Raw genomic sequence first — 23,993 nt, forward strand, 5'->3', positions numbered from 1 at the left:
AACAGGGCCTATCCCATATCTGTTATTATAGCACTTACCACACCATAACTAGTTTACATATCTGCCATACCTACTAGACTAAAAGCTCCTTGAGGACAAAAAAATGTGCCCTATTTAGCATTTTTGTTGATTCTTCTTTCTTGTTCTCTTTAGGGTTTCTTTCCATGCAGCAATTACAGCAGGAAGGATGAGGTGACAGAAAGTCATAAACATTTTAGTTTATTAATGCTAGTTATTATGCTAATAGAAGAAATGATAGGCCAAGGATCATGCTCGAGATGCTCTCAAACTTGCTGGCTAAATCTTTTACCTACAACTCATAGTCTTGCCTATATTATCGCAGACCTCCTCTTCGCTCTTGTCTCCCCAAATCAACCCCAATTCTTTTATATTAAGAAGATAAAAAATGTACAAACTCTTTGAAAAAATTAATTTTGCATATCATTAGAGTCTCTAAGACATGGTTATCTAATTTGATTAAACCAAACATTTTACCAACAAAATATGCAAAACATTCTTAAATACAAATGACAACATATATGAATTTTTATAAGATATACTTTCTACAGATATGATTAACTATATCTTCTCATTTTAATTCATTAATTTTCCCTTCTGATAAATTCCACCTATAATTTTCCCAAGGACGAATACAGTGTTTATTGTATACTGCCTTCCCTAAGCCAGTTTAACTCCTTCGCAGTACTTTTACCTGAAATTATCTTGTATAAATCAATGATGGTAAGGACCTTGTTATGTCAAGTGTGCTATTTTATGACAGAGCCCAAAATGCTAAACATAAAGAACTGAAAAAAAAAAAATCTTCTTTAATTTATCCAAGCAAAAGTTAACAATCATGCCCAATCACTGCCCTTAGTGCCAAATGCTTCCACAATAGGTAAAATAAGGAAAGATGAGAGGACAATCAAGTCTCAATTTTATCATCTGTTACAAGAGGATGATAATACCCATCACACTGGATTGTTATAAAGATTATGTGAGATAAATGTTTGTGAAAATATCTACCATAGTGCTTAGAGATTCACTCAGCAAATATTTATTGGCACCTATTATGACCCAGGCACTCAAGATACAATTATTGTGTAATATAGTATTTTCCAAAAGTGGCTGCAACAACATCTCCCATCCCAGATACTCTTCTATGTCCACCTTGAATGACGTGGACTCCATCCCCTCCCCTTGAATCTCGGAGGGCTAGTGATTCATTTTATCCAAAAGAATAAAGCAGAAGTGATACCGCTTGACTTTTGAGGCAATCGGCTTCTGTTTTGTGCTGGAACACTAGCATTTGGAGTCCTGAGCTGCTATGTAAGAAGTCCAACTACCCAGAGATATTATGCTTTGATGAAAGCCCAGGCCATACAGACAGAAATGTCTGGTCAATAGCCTCATCCAAATTCCCAGTCAATGGTCAGTATCAACTGCCAGACATGTGCACAAAGAAGTTTATAGATGATGCAGGACTCCAGCTGTTGAGTCTTCCTAGCTGAGGCACCAGACATCATGGAGCAGAGATAAGTTATTGTCACTGTGCCCTGCTCAAATTCCAGACCAAAACAATCTATGAGTATAATAAAAGTTGTTTCAAGACACTAAATTTTGAAGTAGTTTGTTACATAGCAATAGTAATTGGAACTTAAAGTGATGAAAGCGGGGAAAAATATGTTCCTTGCCTTCAAGGAGCTTATATTTTGGGTGGGGGGGATGTTGAGAAGGACGCATAAGTTAGGGCACATATAAGCAAATAGTAATAAGAATTATGAAATGCTGGATCAACTCGATAGCCGCATGCGAAAGAAAGTAGTTGTACTGTTTCCTTACACCGTTATACAAAATGATTCCTAGAAGAAATAGTGACTACGCATTTTAGTGCTTCATTTAAAATTACCTTTAACCAACACTTGATTTGAAAACTATACTCTTACTGTTAGGACTGAGACATTTTTAATATGATAACAAGCACTTGATACGTAGAAACTTTATAGTAATAATTATTGGTGTAAGAACTAAAACTACAAAACTCTTAGATATAAACACAGAAGTAAATCTTCGTGACCATGGATTAGGCAAAGCCTTCTTAAATATGTAAAAAATGCAAGCAACAAAAGAAAAAAATAAATTGGACTTTATCAACAATAAAAATTTGTGCTTCAAAGGACACTCAACTAAGTACAAAGACAACCTATAGAATAGGAGAAAATTTTAGCAAATCATATATCTGATCAGAGTCTTGTATCCAGAATATACACAGAACTCTTACAACTATAGAACAAAAAAAGACAACCCAGTGAAAAAATGAGCAAAGGATCAGAAAAAATATTTCTTCAGAGAAGGTATACAAATGGCTAATGAACACATGAAAAGATGATCAACATCATTAGTCAGTAGCAAAATGCAAATCAAAACCATAATAATACCATTTCATACCCATTAGGATGGCTAAAATAAAAAGATAATCAAGAGTTGAAAAGAATATGGAGAAACTGTAAACCTCACATATTGGTGTTAAGATTATAAAATAGCATAGCCACTTTGAAAACAGTTTGTCAGTTCCTCAGAATGTTAAATATAGATTTATCATATGCTCTAGAAATTCCAATCCCAGGTATATACTCAAGAGAAATGAAAACACGTCCTCACAAAAACTTGGACTCAATTGTTCATAGTAGCATTATTCATAACATCCAAATGTAGAAACCACCTAAATGTCCATCAGCTGATGAATGGATAAACAAAATGAGGTATATCCATATGTTATGGGTTGAATTGCAGCCCCCAAAAAAGATATGTTGAAGTCTTAACCACTAGTACCTCGGAATGTGACCTTATTTGAAAATGAGATCATTGCAGATGAGGTCATACTGGAGGAGGGTGGACACCGAATCCAGAATGCCTGGTATCCTTATAAAATGGCCACATGAAGATACAGACATACGAGGAGGATGCCATGTAACAACAAAGGCAGAGACTGCGGTTATGCAGCTACAAGCCAAAGAATGCTAAAGACTGTGGGCAAAAGGTAGGGGCAAGGAAGGATTCTTCTCTACAGGTTTCAGAAGGAGTATGACCCTGCTGACACCTTAATTTCAAAAGATATTAAATTTAGATAATAAACGTAGATAATAAATTTCTACGTTTTTAAGCCACCTAGTTTGTAGAACTGTTATGGCAGCCCTAGGAAACTAACACATATAGTGGAATGATTCAGCTATAAAAAGGAATGAAGTACAGCAGGCCCTCAAATAACACCATTTTATTATAACATTGATGAGATGTCCTAGGAACTTAACTCTTGTTTATATCAAGTAGCCTATGGTAAAATTGGTTTCATTATAGTTGTTTCCATTAAAGTCACAGAACCTGCTATAATGTTAAGTGAGGACTTACTGTATTGATACATGGTCAAACCTTGAAAACATTATGCTAAGTGAAAGAAACAAGGCACACAAATTTACATATATGCTTCCATTTATACGAAATGTTCAAAATAAGCAAATCTATAGACATAGAAAATATTATATTAGTAGTTGTCTAGGGCTGTGGGGAAAGGGGCAGGATTATGGGAAAATGGTGAATGACTGCTAATGGATACTGGGTTCCTTTTTGGGATGATGAAGATGTTCTAAAATTAATTGTAGCAATGGCTGCACAATTCTATGAATAGACTAAAAACCACTGAACTGTACATTTTCAATGGGTGAATTTATGGTATGTGAATTATATCTCAATAAAACTTTTTAAAAAATGAAAGAAATGCATATGACAGAGTTAGAGAGGGGTGAGGATACTTGAAAGAGAGCATTAGAGAAAAACTGTTCCAAGAAGTAAAAGCTAAAACCTGAAGGATAAAGACAGATGGGAGAAGAACATTCTAGGTAAAAAGAATGGTACAAATGTCCTAGGGTGAGAATGAGCTTGGCAAACGTGAGGAACAAAAAGGCAAATATGGCTAGAGTATAAGACAGAGTGGTATGGGATGAAGTTGGTAGATAGTCAACAGCAGTGTGTTAATTCTATAAAAATTATAGGTCATTAAGGGTAGCTACAATAAAATTGCTGGCAACTTTACTGTATCTCCAATATCACCTTTAAACCCCAACAAGATTATATAGTAATAGTTACCTCATTTCATATTTAAACATCTATAACCACAACAAATAATTACTCTTATAGGTGTCCATTCCCAAAGTTACCTGAATCTCTTGGGTTTGAGACAAGACTGGTCTTAGCAATAGCAATCTTAGATAGTCAAAATCAGTCCAAATCTATCCCTAGGCCAAGAGTTTCAGGTTTCAAAGGCATAAACATCTAGTCAAAACCAGATCCCTAGATGTGTCAAACAGCAACCCAAATAAAGCCAAATCAACCCATTCTAGAGGTCAGGGATTTTCTAAGACTATATTGTCATGGGAACATTCCCATGACTCAAGGAATTGGGAAATATTTGACCACCTTTAGGAATAAAACAAACTAAATGAATATTTAACTAGGTATATGTGTCCTCAGCCTATTCATGAATTCCTCCCTTTGAGACATAAACAACATCTGCACATTTGCAGGTCGAGAAATTCTGAAGTTAATTCAAAAGCCTGCCTTTTCTCTTTTGGCCTCAAGTTGGACTACAAGTTTCAGCAAGGAAAAATGACATGGCAAAATTAAAGGGCAATGCTCTGGACCATCCTAAATACTCCTATTTTAGTTTCACTTAAATAGTTCTGCCTGTTTTATACTGTTACACAGCTGTGCCAAACACCTGTTGACCTCATTATGGAGGTATTTCAATAACACCAAGATGGGCCTAAGGAACATTCATGAAAATGTAATGAAGATGTTAGATGTCAGACAATCTGAGATGTAAAAAGCAATGGCTAACCCATTTAATAAATCTGAAATAACAAAATGATGTTAACCAGAAGGCAAGCCTACAAATAAATCCAGTAAATGTATTACTACACAAGTCTACCTACCTCCTAAATAATACACAAAAGTAATAAAAGGTAGTAAAAATAGTATTCTTTCCCATTTTCTCAGGGAAAAAAAAAATTGTTATTTTCCCTAACCTAGAGGCTATCTGTAAAGCTAAAAACAAAGCAAAACAAAACAAACAAAAAGCTCCAATGTGATTAAAATTAGTAGTAAATTGGACTTACTGTTTGGCCTGGTTAACATGAACCCCTAGTGTATAGCTCAGCCATTTGTATGTCACCTGCAAGAAGAAAAATGTTAAATGTTTTATTAGATAACTCCAGAGTACAGGGCAGTTCTAAGGGCTCCTAAATATTCCTACTTTTAGATGATTATGCCTTATAAATTATAGTCGGTGCCATCCCAGTTTTGCCAAGAACCATCAATCTGGGCAGGCAAGACTGAGATATTTATCTCACAGACTACTAAGAAGTTTGTTTTACAGACGAATTAATGCAAAGAGTCTAAAAAGGAAGGCTGAATGAATCAAAGAAAAGGCTCTCATTTTCCCCACATTCCATGTTTTACTAAAGCTTTTTTTTTTTCAACTTGTCCTTTTGGGGATCCATCACAGAAAACTATCCTAAAACTTATCCAGAAGCTAGATTATTTTGAAGTGTGAGACTCAGAAAAACCTCTAAGTTGCAGCCATGCAAACAGTTAAGGGCACAGGTGTGCATAGTTCAAGGACTGAAAGAGGGGGCTGAATACTGTTTCAGAGGTTAGATTGGAAACTTCTGGCCTCAAGCCTGTTATCCTCCTTCTATCCTTCTTTAATTCTACTGTCACTCTTCTCTCCAAGTCGTCCAAATCTAAACGCTGAGTTTCTAATAACACCGTTACATATGGTAGGCAAAGGCAGTATGATGTAGATGAAAGCATTGGCAAAATTAGATAGATCTTAGTTGGTAAACTGCCTATCCCTTACTAACCACAGATAAATAAGTTATTTGGCCCCTCTGCTTCAAAAGACGTTTTCTAAGGATACTTCTACCCTCCTCTGAGTGGATCACTGCAAAGATTAAATACAGTAATGTGTATCCAAAGCTCACAGCAGGCACTCAATTCTCACGGTTTGCAAAGTGCAGTCACACCCACTGTCTCATTTGATTTTTACTCCAACTCTGTGAGGCAGGTCAAGCCTGTATCAATACCAAACTTCCAGTAAGAGGAAACTGACTGACTACAACTTGTCGCTTAAACCCGGTTACGATTTCCTCAACTGTAAACTTGGGGCTTTAAAAGCCAACCACCTTATCAGACAGGTGTAGAGTCGCCTTAGAAATATTATCAAACAATGCCCCGCCCTCTGCGGCCCCTAGTCGGTGCGCAGTGCCCAGCACGCCCACCCAAGAGACGAAGACTCGCGCGCGCGCCAGAGGCTCTCTCTGGCGAGTTCGTTTGCCCTGGGCACGAAGCGTGGGGACCTGTTACCCTCGGCAGTACCCACGCGACCACACGCAGAGGGGTCAAGGTCCCCACCGCCCTGGCCGGGCCCAGGACCCCAGTCGCAAGCCCGTGTTCCCCAGTCCTAGCTTCTCACGATTTTGTTCTGGTCCGTGACGAATTCATCTATATTTTCCAGATAAAACTGGTCCGCCATGGTGCTGCAACGCTGGGCCCCGCACCCTCTCAGCTCCCCACGCCACCACAACCGCAGCTCCCGCCGGCGGGAAACGTCTTTCCTCCCACCCAGGCCCGGGGTCGTTTCCCACAGCAACGGAGAGACGCTCTACGGCGGCCGTCGGAGGGTCAAATTAGTTTCAGACAAGGCTCAGGCCGAAGTAGGCGGAGCTAGTAGGAGCAGGCGGAAGTGAGCAGCTAGGCGGGCGGGCGTGACCTGGAGAGGTTGTCTGTGGCGCTGTGTTTTCAAATCCCACCTCGGCCATTTAGTGACTGACCCCCGGGCAAAATACCTGACGTCTAGGAGCCAGTCTTTCCACCTGTAAATTGATAAAATATTCCTTGCCTTTTCATACCTTTATTCAACAAATATTTATCAAGAACCTGTTTTGTTCCAGGCACTTCTTAAACATTGGGGCACCGCAGCGAACAATAAAGAAACAGGTATTTTTAGTAGGGTGCTGCCAGCTGGAATAAAGTAGTGCTTGTTATAACCACTCAGAATTGAAAAATTAGAGAAGGTTTTCCAGAAGGGATTAGAGAGAGGCAGTGTTTTGGACAGAGGTAGGGGCATTTCTGGGAAGAGAAAGGTTGATTATAACCGGAATGTTGAGAGGAGAGGCCAATGAGGAGAGATGGGACTTGGGAGAAGCCAAATTATGCTGCCCCTATAAGGACGTGTGAAGGGGCACATGAACTTTATTCTCAGAAACATTTTCAGTTTGGGAAATATCAATGAAAATCCCTCCTAACATCGGCTAAAAAACCCTTAATAATTAACTTCAGCATAAGACAGTGCAGTTAAATATGGCGGCATGGTGGATTTTCCAGCAGGCTCTAGACATAGGCCCTGGATGTGAGAATCCTGGTTTTGATATTTGTTGTGTGACCTTAAGTAAGTTATTTAACCACTGCAAGCATGTTTCCCATCTATAAGATGGAAATAATAATAGTACCCACTTCAAAGTTTTGTTGCAACATGCATTCATTCAAGAAATTGTTAGCAAAAGCTTTCTAATAGCCAGGCACTGTTTCTGGGATGCTCAGTGTACAGCTGTGATCAATAATACATGGAGCTTAAAGGAGGGGGGAGGAAGGAAGGAGGGAAGGGAAGGGAAGGGAAGGGAAGGAAAGGGAAGGGAGGGGAGGGGAGGGAAGGGAAGGAGGGAGGAAGGAAAATAATACATGGAGCCTGTACACATGTAGCTTACATTCCTGTTAAGATATTTAAGTGAAGAATGGTAGTGGTTTAAAATAGGATAATGGTAGTAGAAATTGAGAGAACCGAGTGACTTGCATTTTCTTTAGAGTCAGCAAAACATGCTGATGAATTAGATGAGTAAAGTGTAAGAAAGACAGGAATCAAGGAAAATGCCTAGATTTGGAACCTAAATTTTTAGACAAACCCTGATGCCTTTGACTACTGAGATGTGGATGACTGAGAAAAAGAGAAGATGAGAAAAATCAAAGAATTCTATTTGGCCAGAGTTACAAATGAGCTAATATATATAAAACCTTCACAACATGCTGGCACACAATAAAATTGATAACAGTTGGCTATTTCATTACTGTCTACCAGGCACATTGTACCAAATGCTTTGAGAGTGAGATTTCATTTAATCCTCATAGTGACTTTGCAAATGCATTGTGTTTATCCATATTTTATACACTAGATTGCTGAGGTTTAAGAGAAGAGTCATGGGTTTTTCAGGTCACAGGGTTAAGTGGTAATGTTGGAATTGGGACTTCAATTTCCTGTTATTGTTCCACGGGAGTGGGATATAAGTCAAGACAATTGACCAGAGAAGGCTACTACCCCCATATGAAAGGGAGCAGATAATACAGTACAGAGTACCTGGCCCAACATACTTCTAAATATTTCAGTACTAAGAGTTGCATGACTTTTAGAAGCCAGATTAGTGGTTACCCTTGAGAGGGTAGAAACTGGAAGGATTCTGAGAAGAGGGTAATGTTCTGTTTCTGGATCTAGGTGCTGATCTCATGTTGAGTTTGTAAAAACAACTTGAATTGTACACTTCTGATATAGATAGTTTTCTGTATGCATGTTCACACCAATAAAAAGTTTAAGAAGAGTGATTATTTGAGGAACCTTAACAACTGTGCCAAGCCTTCTCAAACCAAGAAAATAGGAGATAGGTACAGATATTAGAAAGAATGGGTTTTAACCTTGGACAAAAGAAAAGAGATTCTGGGAAGAAGGAATAAGGTGCAAAAATGGACCCTCAACAAGACAGTAATGGGATTATCAAATTAAGATAAATGATCAAAGGCATCTCTAAGTCTGGGGTAGAGTAATGGAATAGAATGGGACTAGAAAAATGTCTCTTTAAAGAAGGGACAATAATATGTACTAGTGTACTGATAAATGTTTAACGACCAATTTGCCTAATAAAAAAGCCCTGATTTGTAGTGGTTGCCAGCCTCTGTGGTGTAAATAGTCACACCGAATGCAGTTAGGTAGAGATATGCAGCATCACACCATTGTTTCCACCTTACAAGTACGATAAACAAATAACCACAAAAGCACAGATGGTAGTTCAATACAGAAAAATAATTAGGAAGTGATGAGATTTGAATAGTTGTCTTTTTTTTTAATACAATTTATTTAATTATAAGTTATATTATCTAATTTTTTAAATAATGGCTCTGTTTAACAACTGACTTGCAAACTTTCTGAAACATTAGCATTTGGTTCTCATAAGCAAGTACTGACCAGCTCTAGTATACCACTGAAAATAATTTATCTACTTTGCATGATTGAGGGGATTGAAAGTAACATGTTCTATAACTGGCAGATAACTATTATATAACTAACACTTATCTACCACTAACTATATGCCAGGCTCTGTTCCAAGTGCTTTATAAATATTAACCTATCTAATCACTATAAGAACTCTAGAAAGCAAGGCTGTTATCCTCTTTTCCAGATAAATAAACATTAGCACAGACTGATTAAATAACTTGCTCAAGATCACAGAATAAGTGGCAGAGCCAGAATTATAACCCAAGCAGTCCGGCTCCAGCATCCATGATCTTAAACATTGTGTTTTTCTGTCTCATTATTAGTTTAAAATTGCATACAAGAAAACCAATAATAAGTACAGTGAATTCTAATACATTTTATTGTAGAACTTTGCAATCCTTGTGCCCATCAGTCAAACGAAAATTGCTTTCAGTGGAAGCCAAGTAAGAAGTAGTATATATTGAATATCTACAGGATGTGGGAACGTAGGCTCCAGGCAAACAGGAATTTATCTTAGAAGTTGTCAGGGCAGTTGTTGGGGGGATAAGAGACAAAAAGTTCCGGAGAATAGATCTTTGATTAGGTTTAGGGAGGGAACCACAGCTAGCAAATGCCAGTAAACAGACTAGGACTATGTCCAGAAGATTAATGTTTTATTTTGATAATGCCTGAAAGCTTAGTTCTAGGGTCAAAAGTAAACCAAAAAAGAAGAAAATTCTGCATTTTCAATCTCATAAATCATAGGTAAGAAAGTCTCATGCATTGCTGGGGTGATAATAATTACATATATTAAACATCTACCATGTTGTGGATACCTTGCATAGAATGACTCATTTGATACTCAAACAACCCTATTAAATTCTATTATTCATGCACCAATAAAGTACCCAAATTTAAATCAATTTTATGTTAGTGAGAAGAGTGAAAAGGATATGATTCCACAGAAGTTCCAAGACTTGCTTAAGCTAATAACTAAGTAGAATTTTAGAACTGACCTCATTCTAATATGATAACAACAACTGCATCAGCATCTAATAAGTTCTCAGTCGATGTTTATTGACTTAAGTTCAATAACACTGAAGGCAATGAGATTTGAGGGTGGAAATACTGGATTAAGAAACAATGAGGCCTGAAATGTTGTTCACTCTCATAAATTAAGTGTATAAAGTGTGCAAGCACCATGCTGGGCCTTTTACTTGACTGCACTCATTTAATCTTCAAAACAATTCTAAAAAGTAAGTAAATATTATTACTCACCTTCTATTCTCCCTGTTTTACAACAAGGAAACTGGAACTCAGAAAGATTAAGTAACTTGCCCTCACCTGTAAGGATAGTAAATGGTTGCAGACAATGTTTCTGCCTGGGCATGCCCACAGCCCATGCTCATATGCTATTGCTTGCTTTAGGGGAGACTATTTGGCTGATTTTTCTTCTCTTATTTTTTTTCTTATACATGTTTGAACTTTTTACAAGCATCTGTATCATTTTTATCATCAGAAAAAAAATAAACATTTTCATTTTGAAAAAAAATGGGGCATTTAGCAATGTAAAGTTTACTCATCTTCTCATTTCAGGCATCTACAATTAGGAAAGTAGCACCATTCCCACCTATACCTTAAGTGTTGCTTCTTAAAAAAAAAAAAAAGACAACTCATTTCCTGTTCCTTAAGGACGAGGTTTAACTTCAATGTTAAGAACAAGAGCAGTTCTTCAGAAACAAGAACAACCAGTCAACCAAAGTATTAGCTAAGCAAAAGAAGCCAGACAAAATTGTTGGGGATGGCAGTGTCAGCTGATACCAGTAGTAGGAGCCATAGAATGAAGACTCTTCAGCCTACACAGCTCAAAAGAGAATCTGAGGTTAATGTTAGAAATAGAAGGTTGACCTTCCTCTTTCCTCCTTTTTATCCCCACTTCATCCCAGAAATGACTGGCATCAGAGAGTCTAATGATTCTGACAGGGCATGGGGTGGGAAATCTAGATGGGACTCAATATTGGGAGACAGTGAGGAGTGGTTAACCTGTATGCAGGCAGGATCTCCAGACTCAGAGTAGGGGAAGTGGGCAGGCCTCTGACCAGGACAGCAGGCCTGTAGGAGCAGCTCAGGAACCCCACAGGTCTCTGGGGGATAGCATTTCAGGCAGGGGAACAGGTCAGAACCAAGGAGTATAAGATTAAGAATTATGTCTACGGCCATACTACCCTGAACAAGCCTAATCCTGTCTGATCTCGGAAGCTAAGCAGGGTCAAGCCTGATTAGTACTTGGATGGGAGACCACCTAGGAAGACCAGGTGCTGTAGGCGTAAAAAATAAAGAAAAAGGGATTGTAAACTGACAAGGTCCTTGCAATCTGTGAGGTCAACCAAGGGTTGCCTCGTCTAAGGAAAAAAAAAAAAAGATTAAGAATTATGACTTGGGGGACCACAAATGGCCCAAGGGTCATTCCAGAGTCTTAGGGGCCCAGGATTTACTAACTCCAGGTATTTAGCACTAGATCATACATTTATTCACCAAACATTACTCAAGGCCGCCTGTCTACCAGGCCCTATTTAACTACTGGGAACATAGCATGGTCTTCATCCCTGGGAGTTAGCCTGTGGGGAGTAAACAGCAATACAGTGTGAGGGAAGGACAAGGTGCATGGGAATCCAGCAGAGGCAACTAACAAAGCCTGAGGACCAGAGGAAATGTGGAGAAAATTAGGTATCCAGGATTAAATACCACATAATGTCTTCTTTCACTTCCAGGCAAAATATATAAAAAAGGAAATCAGAGTGCTGTCGTCATTATAGGTTTTAGCAATGTGCATAAGCCAATATTTCCTTTTTCTCTTTTTAAAAAAGCTGTTTTATGAGAACATGTGTACCTTGTGTAGACATGTGTTGACACAAGGTACATGTGGAATGACAGCTGGGGAGGCAGGAACCCAGGGGAAGGTGAGATAAGCCTCCAGGTGATATTCTAAAACACCTTATTGGTTCTATAAAAATCAATGTAAAACAGTCACCAAAACAAGGTGGGTGAGCCAACAGGACACTCAGACACTAGTTCCCTTGTTTCAAACCTGCTGCCACCTTACTGCAACCCCGGCTCACACACACACCTCAGCCCGTTTATTCCTCAGCTCAATCACCAGAGGTTCACACTGATACCTTTGTTACCTTGGACATCCAGAAAAAGAGCAAGAGGACTCCTCCCACACACCCTCTTCTCACAGGTGCTTCATATATTGTTCTTTCTCCATTCCCTTGGGGGAAGGAAGGGTGCTTTGGAGAAGTGATAGTAAAAATGAAGATAATTAGAAATTGGTTATGAGAAGTTTTTTCTTAAGCATATCATTTCTGAATCATTCAAATTGAGGTGGGGGTTGGAGGGACCAGTATTCAGGGCTGCTAAAAGCATAGGATCCTCTTCTCAGAGACCCTTGCTCTCTGGCTGCCAGTTCTGCTGGTTGGGAAGACTTCCTGAGGAAATGCCATGTACCCTCAGCTTGAGTATACTGTAAAGAAGGGGCAAAGGCTCTTTCAGATACAGTCTTGATGGAGTGGGCTGCTCTCTTTACCTTATTGTCTCTCTACTGGCATCACTGCTTCCCTATGACTATTCTATTTCCTTCTGTAGCTTAACCACAGTTTCTACTTCCTCATAATTTTAGTTTAAACACAGCGGTAGGTTACCATGGTTCATCTCTACCACTCCCTCCAGCTTTTGACCCGTCACTACATATTTTCTCAATAATTCCCCATTTTGTAATTCCTAAATGGTTGAACCTGATTCAGCTTATCTCGGGGTTTTGGTGGGTTTTTTGTTTGTTTGTTTGCTGTTTTAATCTCGGATTATCAATACCTTTTTCAGGATACTGAGCAGCCAGTGGACCGGATTCTCTTAGACACTCATTCACTCATTCTTTAATTATTCATTGAGTTCCTTCTACTAACTCATTTTATATTAAATACAGTAGAATACAAGACACATGTGGCCCTTGTTAGAAGCAGATGTTAACAGTTACAAGATCATGTTATAAAAGAGGAAATGAACAGGGCGCACCCACTGGAGACGTCCACTAGGCTGTGAGATATGTCTGTGCTCAGATGCAGAGTTAGGTCGGGGATCCACAACCTACAGATGGGAACTGAGGCCATCAAAATGGACTGGATCTCCAGGACAGAATTTCTGAAGGCAAAACTCCAGAGAACATCTATAGTTAAGGGACATGCCGAAAACTAAAATCCTAAAAAAGGGAACTGAGAGGGAGAAGGAACACTGGGAGGGTTCAGTGTGGAAACAAAAGGAGAAGCGAGTTTGAAGAAGAAGGTTATGGAGTTGGGTGGGGATTGAGAGAAATGCATTGGATTTGGCAAATGGAAGGCCTCTGGTGACACTGGCCCAAGAAGTGAGAGGTACTAAAGACAGACTGCGATGAGTTAAGGAGTGAGGAAGAGTGAGAAGAGGAACTGAAGATAGTGGCTAGAGACAACATGAGCCAATTAACTATTTATAAATAGAGAAGTAAGTGGGAATGAAGGTGGTCATGAACTTCATAACATAAATAACAAGAGTGGGAGATGATTGTGGGTGTTGTCTTAGAAAAAAGTGTAACAGACATTCTGGGGTCTTTTCCTTCCAGAATGTCCCATCAGGGATGCCACAGAAACTGCAGGCCTGAATCTGCAAGAGGAGAATATGTGGTAGATCCTTAGTTCCCATGGAATGGAAATTTTTCAAAGGTCTTTTCATCCTTGGATTCCCAGGACTCCGTGTGGCCACAGCATATGAAGTAGGCCCTTGACAAATATTTGACAACTGATAACTGAATGGTCGAAGGAACGGATGGATGGATGAATGAGTGGATAGATGGATGGATGAAACTGAATTAAATGTTGTTCTGCTCTATAATCCCTTTTGCTGATTTACAGAATATTGTTTGTGAAAGGTGTTGTCAACCTCTCCTTCCACCAGTGAAATTGTTACATAGTCTGTTAACAGTAATGGTGAGCATTACTGATCAGCTAAACTGGGGAAACGCAGCTTCCTTCGAAGGCCCAGTGATTAGAAATGGGGGGAAAGCGGTGACATTTTATGGATAAAGGTTAAGACCAAACCCAGGTCCTAAACGGCTTGAAAGCTTCAAAGGGCACTACTGCTGGAGACTCAGAAGTGTTCATACGTTCCTATACACATAACCTTTATACACAGTATTTTATCTAGTAAACATCCCATGAATTTTGGGTTGACTAATATGAAGTATCTTAACTTTCAATATTTTCTTCCAAGACTCTAGAGTAAAGGACAAAATCAGATGGCAGACTTTCCCCAACCTAATTCTCATTTCCCCATACAACATGTAATTTTTTGTGTGTGACTTCTGCTGTGGGCTAAATTGTGCCCCCGCCCCCAATCATATGTTGAAGTCCTAATCCCCAGTATTTCAGAATATGATTATATTTGGAAATAGGGTCTTTAAAGAAGTAATTAAATTAAAACGAGATCATCGGGGTTGGCCCTAATCCAATATGACTGGTGTCCATATAAGAAGAAGAAATTAAGACACATACACATGGAGAGAGAAGACCATGTGAAGGAAGACACAAGGAGAAGATGGCCATTTACAAGCCAAGGAGAGGGGCCTCAGAAGAAATCAACCCTGCCAACACCTTGATCTCAGACTTCTAGCTCCTCCAGAACTGTGAGAAAATAAATTTCTGTTGTTGCAGCCACCCAGTCTGTGCTACTTTCTATGGCAGCCCTAGCAAACTAATACAACTTCTTTCACGTAGCACGATGTTTTTTGAGATTCTTTCATGGTAATACAAATGTCAGTAGTTCATTCCTTTTTAGTGCTGAGTAGCATAGTGAGTCCTCACTTACTATTGTTGATAAGTTCTGTGACTTTAAGTGAAACAATGCAAAATGAAACCAATTTTACCACAGGCTAATTGAAATAAACAAGAGATACGTTCTGATGGCATCTCATCGACTTTATAATGTAACAATGTTATTCAAGGATCTGCTGCATTTCATTTGTATGACTATACCATATTTTGTTTATTTACCAGTTGATGGACACGTGGGTCATTTCCATTTTGGGTACTAAAACTCCTGCTACAAAATTTGCAGACAAGTCTTTGTGTGAAACACATGTTTTCATTTCCCTTGGGTAGATCCTAGTACTCTCAAGATCAAATTTAAGCTTATCTCTTGAGTCTCACCTCCCTTCATTGCTTCTTACCTATGCTCCAGCACCACAGATTGCTAGTAAGTCCTTGCATATACTATGTTAATTCTCACTTATAATTCTCTGCATGTGCTGTGCCCTCTTCCAGAAGTACCCTCCCCAGTTTCTTTCTCTGACTCCCAGGATAGTTTAGGATTCCTTTTCTTTGCTCCCATGACCCTTTGAGCTTCTCTTTATCAAATGAGATTACATTGTCGGTTTGACTTTCTTTTACTAAGCAATGAGTTCCTTAAGGAAAGTGATGGTGTGTTCCTTATGAAATAGTTGGGGCTCAATAAATATTTGCTTAAAGCATGAATAGCTGAATGAATGACTCAGTTATTTAATTAGTCTGTATTGAGTGCTTATCATATGTTTGGTATAATGTTAGCCACTACATAGGCCATAAAAGAAATAAAAGATATACATAAAATCTTCAAGGAGTTGTTAAGTTAGAAAAACAAGACCTACTTCAGAAAACTGAGTAGTGAACAAAGTAATAAAAAACTAAGTTACTGAAGAACACTGGACACACAGACCTCTGTTCAGACTTAGGTTGTATGTCCTTGGGCAAGCCATCTAACCTCTCCAGACTTTAGTTTCTACATCTGTAAAATGGAGATAATAATCAGACATATCAAGTTTGAGCTACTAGTGGAATAGAGTACTAATAATTAAACAACACCTCTCATCTGGGCAGTGCTTTATAGAAGTTTACAAAGCTGATTCACATCCTTTATCTCCTTTGATTAACTCTGTGAGATAGGGATTATAGCTTAGTAGCTAAGGCGGGTTATAAAAATGGCCAGGAATTATCCCTTTCTCTCTATCTACATCTTCTGAAAGTATCCTTTCAGACTGACTCTGCTTTGGCTTTGTTATTCGCTTCGACTAGAAACATGCCTGAACTTGGGGGCTTGCCTTCTCTTGTTGCACTTGGAATCCTAAGACCATCATGTAAATAAGCCTAAACTAGGCTGTTAGAGGATGAGAGGCCACATCGAGGAAAACCAAGGTGCCCCAGCCAACAGTCAGCCAGTGACTGCCCATCATCAAATATGGGAATGAGGCCATGCTAAATCATCTAGCTACCACCCAACTTGCCAGCTAACTATAGACCCATGAGGGAGCCTAGCATAGGTCAGCTGAGCTGGCCAAGACCATTCAACCTATAGAATTGTGAGCTAAATAAAATAATCATTGTTTTAAGCCACTATGTTTCAGGGTGAGTCATTTTATAGCAAAAGCTAGCTGATAAAGAGAGTCAGAGCAATAAGCTTTGGAGTTAAGCAGTTTGGGTTTTAATTCCAGCTCTGCCATTTACCAGCAACGTAGCCTTGGGCTAGCTCCTCCATCTTTCTGAGCTTCAGTGTCCTCATCGGAACAACAGGAATAAAACTAGTGCCCATCTCCTGGAATTGCAAGGATTCAATAAGATGATAGATGTCAGACATTAGCTCATATGCCACTTGGCTCAGCAGAACTGCTTCATACAGGGAGCCATTGTTCAGATGAGTAAACTGAACTTCTAGACATTTAGTAACCTTCCTCAAGCTCACATAGCCAGAAAATAACTAAACTTGGGACTCTCACTGGCAATTCTTGACCCCTACCCAGTCTAAGATTCCTAATAGACTAGTAGGAAGATTGGCTGGGGGTAGTGTGGGGCATTTAGTGTCTACCTGGTGACAGATCGCCTTGTGCGTGGTCTCAGTATAAAGCCAAAACAGGCTAGAGTTAATGAATGATCAAACTGAAGTTTTATCAAGATTAATCTAGTAGCACAACGTATAATTCATTGGCAAGCATTGGCAGTCATACCCCTTCATTCTCTGGATCTCATGTCTCCCCAAGTCTACTTTCCTTCTGTACTGTTTCTCAAATCCGTTCTTTTACCTCCATTTTCTTGCCTTAGCCCTTGCCCCATTCCTGGAACTCTGTAATGGCCTCCAACTTCCTTTGGTGTCTCCGGCAGCAATCCTATCTCCTCTCCCCACACCCTTTTTCGGCCACATTTTGGGCTTTGAGCCAGCACATTCCTGATGCTCACCAAAGGTCAGATTCCGCTCATGGGTTTTACCCAGGAGTTGGCTAGATGGTTTCTGGGCATTGGAGTGAAAGGCTTCCATGTGCCTCAGACATCCCATCCAAAAAATGAGGGGCCCACAACAAGGCCTTCCAGAACTGACCCTTTCAGACAGAGGGTGGTGCTGGAACCCTAATAAAGGACTGGCAGGTATATACCGTCAATGAGCAGCAGATGGCAGAGTCACCTCTCCTTTTCTCATCTCCCGTTAGGAGCTGCTGGTGCTCCTTCTCACATAAAAAATAACAATAAACATAGGACTTCAACAACCAATTAAAAAACACTCTGTGGGCCAAACTTTAATTGTGTTAATTGCCTAAATTTAAAAACTAGGGGATTTTACATTAAAGTCAGATTTCAGGCTTTATTTATTAATTCAAACATCTAGCTGCCATCTTTTGCCAAGGCATGTGCTCTACTGTGGGCTTTAGTTCTTACCATTTCCTATGGTCTCCCCAATACTTAGGCCAAGTGTCTTTTGCCATTAATGGGTCAAAGTACTTGTACTATTATTTTCCTTAAACCTTTTTCTTATAAGTGAAATATTTCTTGACCGTGTCTTCAACAAAAGGAAGAAAATAAGAGCTAGATTGAGAAGACCATACCTTTCTTTTTTTAAAAAGGAGGAAGAAGAACCTGTCTTTATGTGAAAATAAAATAAGCACAGTGTGTCTATGTTGAAAGAATACAACCTAAGGTGACATGAGGAAAATAAAGCACAGTAAGAACTAAGAAGAATATGAAAAAGATGTGAGATGAAAAAACAACAAAATCAAAAAGGACTAAAACTTCAACAGAATTTATTCTTCGAATAGAAATAAATGTTTCTGCTATAAACTGTAATTAAAAGGGAAGAAATTGTAAGTGAATAAAATAGAATAGAACAAGTAAAACAGTAATACCCTACACAGGCTGTAGGCATTTGAGATTCCATCATATAATCCAACTCCTCCTCCCTTTCTTGCCCCCACTTTTATAGATGACATAGTTGAGGCCCAGGGACATTGGGTAACTTGTCCAAGGTTATGAAGATAAAAAGTGGCAAAACCAGATATAGAAATCATGTCTTTGCACTATATAGCCTCTGCTTCTTCCATATACCCAATGGCCACTGAGCTTGACAAACATTTGTTGGGTTGATGAAAGGAAGCATAATGTAGGAGAAAGAATATTAAATCGTGATGGGAAGTTCTAGATTCTAGTCCTAGCTGTACCACTCACTGGCTGTGTGACCTTGAGCAAGTCACTTTCCTTCTCTGGATCTCATTTGGAACATCAAAGAATGGAGAAAGCTAAACTCAAGACTTTGAAGGTTAATTGGGAAGTGTATCACATTAGCCAAGTATAGCCTTTTTGTTCAGGGATGAAGAACTTGGCCCCAAGGGAAAAATGAAAAGACCTCATGGTTATAAAAAACAGAAATCAACTCCGGCTGATTTGAATAAGAAATAAATTTGTTAAGATTATCCTCTGTACCTCATGGAGTCGCAAGAAAGCCTAGAGAATTAGGCTGAAAAAATGGGCAGAAAACAAAAGACTGTATCCACACAGACACTTGCACACAAATGTTTATAATAGTATTATTCATAATAGACAAAACATGAAAGAGATCTAAATGTCCATCAACAGGCAAATGGATAAACAAAATCTGGTATACAAAGGAATAATTTTTGGCCATAAAAAGGAATGAAGTACTGACACAAGCTACAACATAGATGAACATTGAAGACATTATGCTAAATAAAATAAACCAGTAACAAATGACTACATACTATATGATTCTATTCATATGTAAGCCCCGAATAGGGAAATCTATAGACAGAAAATAGATTAGTGGTTGCTCAGGGCTGGGTAGGTATGGGGTGTAGGGGAGTGATAGTTAAAGGTATAGGGTTTCTTTCCGAGATGATAAAAATGTTCTAAAATTGACTACGGTGATGATAGCACATATCTATGAATATACTAAAAAGTGAATTGTATAACTTAAATAGGTGAATTGTATGGTGTGTGAATCATATCTTAATAAAGCTGTTTTAAAAACTGGCAGAAACACAGAGAGTCAAGGCAGGTACAACCTCAGCCTAAACCATGCTTACAGAACTAATTCAATAAGGACATCACTGCCACCTTTACCCCTGCCATGAACACTGGACCATGAGGCCACCACTTGCTCTGCTGGCACTGCTGCCCAGAAACCTAAATGTTACTGCCACTGTCCCACCACTGCCAAAGTGAACTCTCTCTACTGTCCCGGCTGCTATGTAACACAAGCATCTTATTCTAAGTTCCAAGAGAATGCACCTGATCAATCCAGCCTAGATGTGCATACTCTAGCTATAAGGGATGGCTGAGAAAGCAAATATATGGCTTTTTTCACTTCTCTAATGGGAGACAAGATCTGCCTTCCTCCAAGACTCATATAGTGGAGAATTCCCAAATATAAGAAAGGGGTTGGATACTGGGCAAGTGAGCAAACGAACCAACCTACCAAGCAACAACAACAACAACAAAAAAAACTGGCCTCTACATGTATATGTAACTCCAGTTAAAATGCAAATATTCAAATTAACTTGTTTTTCAAATGCTCATTCATTCACGTATGCCTGCAATCACTGTAAGCACTGAAGTACCTAAAAACTCTAGCCAACCCTATGCTAAGTAAACCCCAAGGAATCAGAAACAAATAAAACACTGACCTTGCCCTCAAGGACTTGATGAGCATGAGGAAAAAAAAAAAAAAGGAGTGTTTTGGACCAGGCTAAATGTGTAAGGAGAAAAACAGGGGCACAAGCAAGGGACTGGTCAATTCTCCTTGGGGAGGTTAGAAAATCTTTACAGAGATGACATTGAGGAGAACCTTAAAAGATGGGTTGGTGCCTTGCTAGGCAGAAGGGAGGAAGCAGGGTTATGGACCAGCCACATGCACTGGGGGAAACTATGAGGAACAAACACTGCGGTGAAAGCTTGGGCGTGAGAAAGGGCACACCTGTCTCACACCAAGCAAGAAAGGGGCTGGAGAGGTTACCGAGACCAGATGATAAAGGATTGTAGAACTCAGACCAGTTTGGACTTCCCTCTTCTCAGCAGAGAGCTACTGAAGGATATTTCGTTTTTTCAAAACATTGTTCTGATGCTATGTAGAAGATGAACTGAAGGAGAGAATGGGAAAAGAGGTCAGTTAGTAAGCTATTGCCATAGTCCAGCCATTAGATGGCAGAAGTGAACAAGGTGGTAGCAGTGGCAATAGAGATGGCTTATAGAGCTGTTGTAAAGATTAAATGTGATAACGGGTATGAAAGTGTTTTTGTAAACTATAAAATGAGCTCTATGGGTGTTTGTAATTTATCTTAACGGTGGCTAACACAAAGCATGGCAAACAGAAGGTGCTCTTTACATGTTTGAAGTAAAAAGAAAGGATAATTATTTTTGGAGCAATTACTATGTGTCCGCCACCATAATGAATGCTTTACCACCATTATCTTCCTAATAGCCTAAGGTGACCAAACTTCCCAGTTTGCCTGGGACTCCCCTGGGTTTAGTATGGGAAATCCCAGATCCCGGGAATCCCCTGAGATCTGAACATGGGTTTGAGTATAATGCCCCTTTTACAGAAGAGGAAACAGGCTTAGAGAGATTGTGCAACAGGCCCAAAATCACATTTAGAAAGTGACAAAGTCAAAATTTGAAGCCAGATCTGTCTAGAAGGAAACATGGGGGTGAGAAGGGTCTTTAGAATGAAACATGTAGAGTATCAAAACCCTGCTTTCTTTTAGCCACATGACTGGATCTCAAGCCCAGTTTGGTTTCACGGGGTGGCATTGGGAGATTGCCCAGAGAAGCCTCAAAGCTGGGACTGGCCCCAGGATGGTCACCTGCTCCTCCAGGGCAGTCCCTGGCAGTACTTTTGTTTTGTTTTTCACTTCACAGAAACTCTCTCTTTTCTACATGGTAATTAAACCCTCATGCCTCATCCTGTTTATATTTTGCCTCTGTGTTTTGTTTTGCTTATACATGAAAGAACAATTCAAACTTGCTAATCCAAATTGCTTGACCCTTTAACGCAGGTGTTTTGGGGTCTTGAGAAATAACATTACTATAAATATAAGGAGATGGGGGGTGGGATTCTGTGCCCAGCCAGCATCAGAAGCAAAGCACTTCTCAGGCACTGATGGGTAAGTTTTGCTTGGGGTACGGAAGAAGGGTTGCCAGGAGAGAAAGAAAGCCTGGTTAACCTCAGGATCGAGCTTCCTTTCTGCTCAGATACACCTGACACTTCATCGTACCTCCTGTCAATTCATCCTCATGCTGTATTGTTGAATTGGGAGTCAGGAGGCTGGTGTGTGGTCCCTAGCTCTGCCACTAATGAATGTGTGACCTAGACAAGTCTCTTTCCTCTCTGTGCCTTAGTTTTCTCATCTATCAAATGAGGAAATCAGATGATGAGATTGGATACTTCCCTAGGGGTCCTTGTGGTGTTGACACTCTATCTAGGACATTGTAATAGTACACGCAAGTGAACTGCTTCTGAAGGCAGGCTCTGGGTTAGGCGGTATATGTGACTGATGTGACTGATATGAATAACTGCAAGAATGTGTGTGTGAGAGTTTGAGTGTGAGTGTGTGTGACTGTGTGAATGCTCATGTAGGTGGTTCTCCAAAAAGATATACTCAGGTCATGCTTAAAATTCCAGCTCTGGTGAAAGCCATTCACCCCAACCCTGCCTAACTCTTGAATTGCTTTTCCAGACTCAGCTCTCTCATAATGTGGGAAGTATAAACATTTCTTTTGGTGAGACAGCACTGTGGCCTGGAATGAGCACCAACTATAGAGTTAGACTTGGGCTTGAATCCTGGCTCCATCATCCTGTACTTGGTATGTGACCTCTAGCGAGTTATTTACATTTCATCAATGGTAGCAAGGAGCTAACAGTCTCCAGCTCAGCACAGTTAGAGGCTGGAATGAAATGAGTATGTCAAGCACCTGGCTTAGAACCTGATTTATGGGACACTCTAAATCAGGTCCAGCTATGTATTCTGCAGACCCCGTTACAAAACGAAAATGTGGAGTTTGGGGATCATACATAAGATACAGAGTTTAATACATGCTTGTTCAGAAATTATCAAGAATTTCAAGATGACAGCAGCAGAGCATTAAACCAAGCATGAGACCCTTCTCAGGACAAGGCCCTGGGCATTTACACAGGTCATACCCTCTCAATGTTAATTTTCTTCCAGCAGGTTAACTAAGCTGTTGGGAGAAGAGTGATAAATGGATGGGAGTGTCATGGGCCCAAACAACCCAGGAAGCAAAAATCGAAGCTTGGAAATTTTTTCTATCCCCAGCTCCTCCCTGAAACTACCCTGACCATGGGAGGCATATATGAAGGTCAGAGCTGGTGTCACTTGCTTCCTCAACCACTGAGAATATTTTTCCCACTCTGTGAATTCAGCCTCCCTCCCTCACAGATTAGGAAGCTTAACTTAGGACAGACATCATCTCCTTTCCCAGAGTCGATCTTCACTTCTTTTACCTCTTTTACGTCACCTAAGACCTTCTGGATCCCCTGGAAAGGAACTGAGGGCCTGGGGCCCAGTGACAAGGAAGGAGTTGCTGAGGAGGTCACAGTCCCTTGGGCAGAAGGGATCCTCCAGACCAGAGTATTGCTGAACACTTGCAAGCTGGGAAGTCAGCCAGTGTTTCATCTTTTGTTTTTTCCTCCTGGGGCTTCCTGTCCCAGAGGTGGATGGAGAGGGGTCATGGGGGACTTCCTGACCTCAACAAATAAACCTTTCCATTGTCGTTGGGCAGACAGTATTTCTAGGCCAGACAGACCAGGTTGATAGGCAGTAAGAGAGACAACAATACCGCCTGTGGAGGAAGCTCACATCTAGTTCCATTAAAGATTCTAACAAGAGGAGGCTCTGCACTGCTGTAGTTGGAGAGGTGGTCATGTGAGAGGCCTGGACTGACTATCTATTGTAGGGGTGAGTGAGGTCAATGGGAACTGGGTAGGCGAGAAGTATCAAAGAATGTGGAGGTTGAGAGGTCCCTCAGAGGTCATCTAGTTTGTTCTCTGCTGATTCTCAGTTCCCAAAACAGCCCTGGTACATAACAAGGTATCAATAAACATTTACTGACTAAATAAGTGAATCTAGTCCCTCATTTTCATTTAACTGAGCCAGAATGGAAAAACAAAAAAGTTTCCCAAGGACACACAGAGTTAGTATCAGAACCCAGACTAGAGCTCAGAGAGTTCCTGAATCCCACACCAATGTTCTTTCTAATGGGTAACAATCAGTGCCTAGGGGAGAGAAGAG

General features: G+C 39.9%; 1 protein-coding gene and 1 pseudogene across 1 annotated transcript in view; one reads left to right on the plus strand and one right to left on the minus strand.

The window, feature by feature from the left end:
- The window catches only part of POLD3 (DNA polymerase delta 3, accessory subunit), a 37,361-nt gene extending 30,661 nt beyond the window's left edge, over nt 1-6,700 (minus strand). Inside the window, exons 1-2 of the mRNA XM_011377363.2 lie at nt 6,530-6,700; nt 5,172-5,227 (exon numbers count right to left, since the gene is read on the minus strand). Coding sequence (XP_011375665.1) covers nt 5,172-5,227; nt 6,530-6,589 — 116 coding nt within the window. The 5' untranslated portion in view covers nt 6,590-6,700. The remainder of the gene's footprint in view (nt 1-5,171; nt 5,228-6,529) is intronic.
- A 4,860-nt stretch (nt 6,701-11,560) lies between these two features.
- LOC111730399 lies at nt 11,561-11,679 on the plus strand (annotated as a pseudogene).
- The last annotated feature ends 12,314 nt before the right edge of the window (nt 11,680-23,993 follow it).

Source organism: Pteropus vampyrus, unplaced genomic scaffold (genome assembly GCF_000151845.1).
Source record: "Pteropus vampyrus isolate Shadow unplaced genomic scaffold, Pvam_2.0 Scaffold311, whole genome shotgun sequence".
Classification (NCBI taxonomy): Eukaryota; Metazoa; Chordata; class Mammalia; order Chiroptera; family Pteropodidae; genus Pteropus; species Pteropus vampyrus.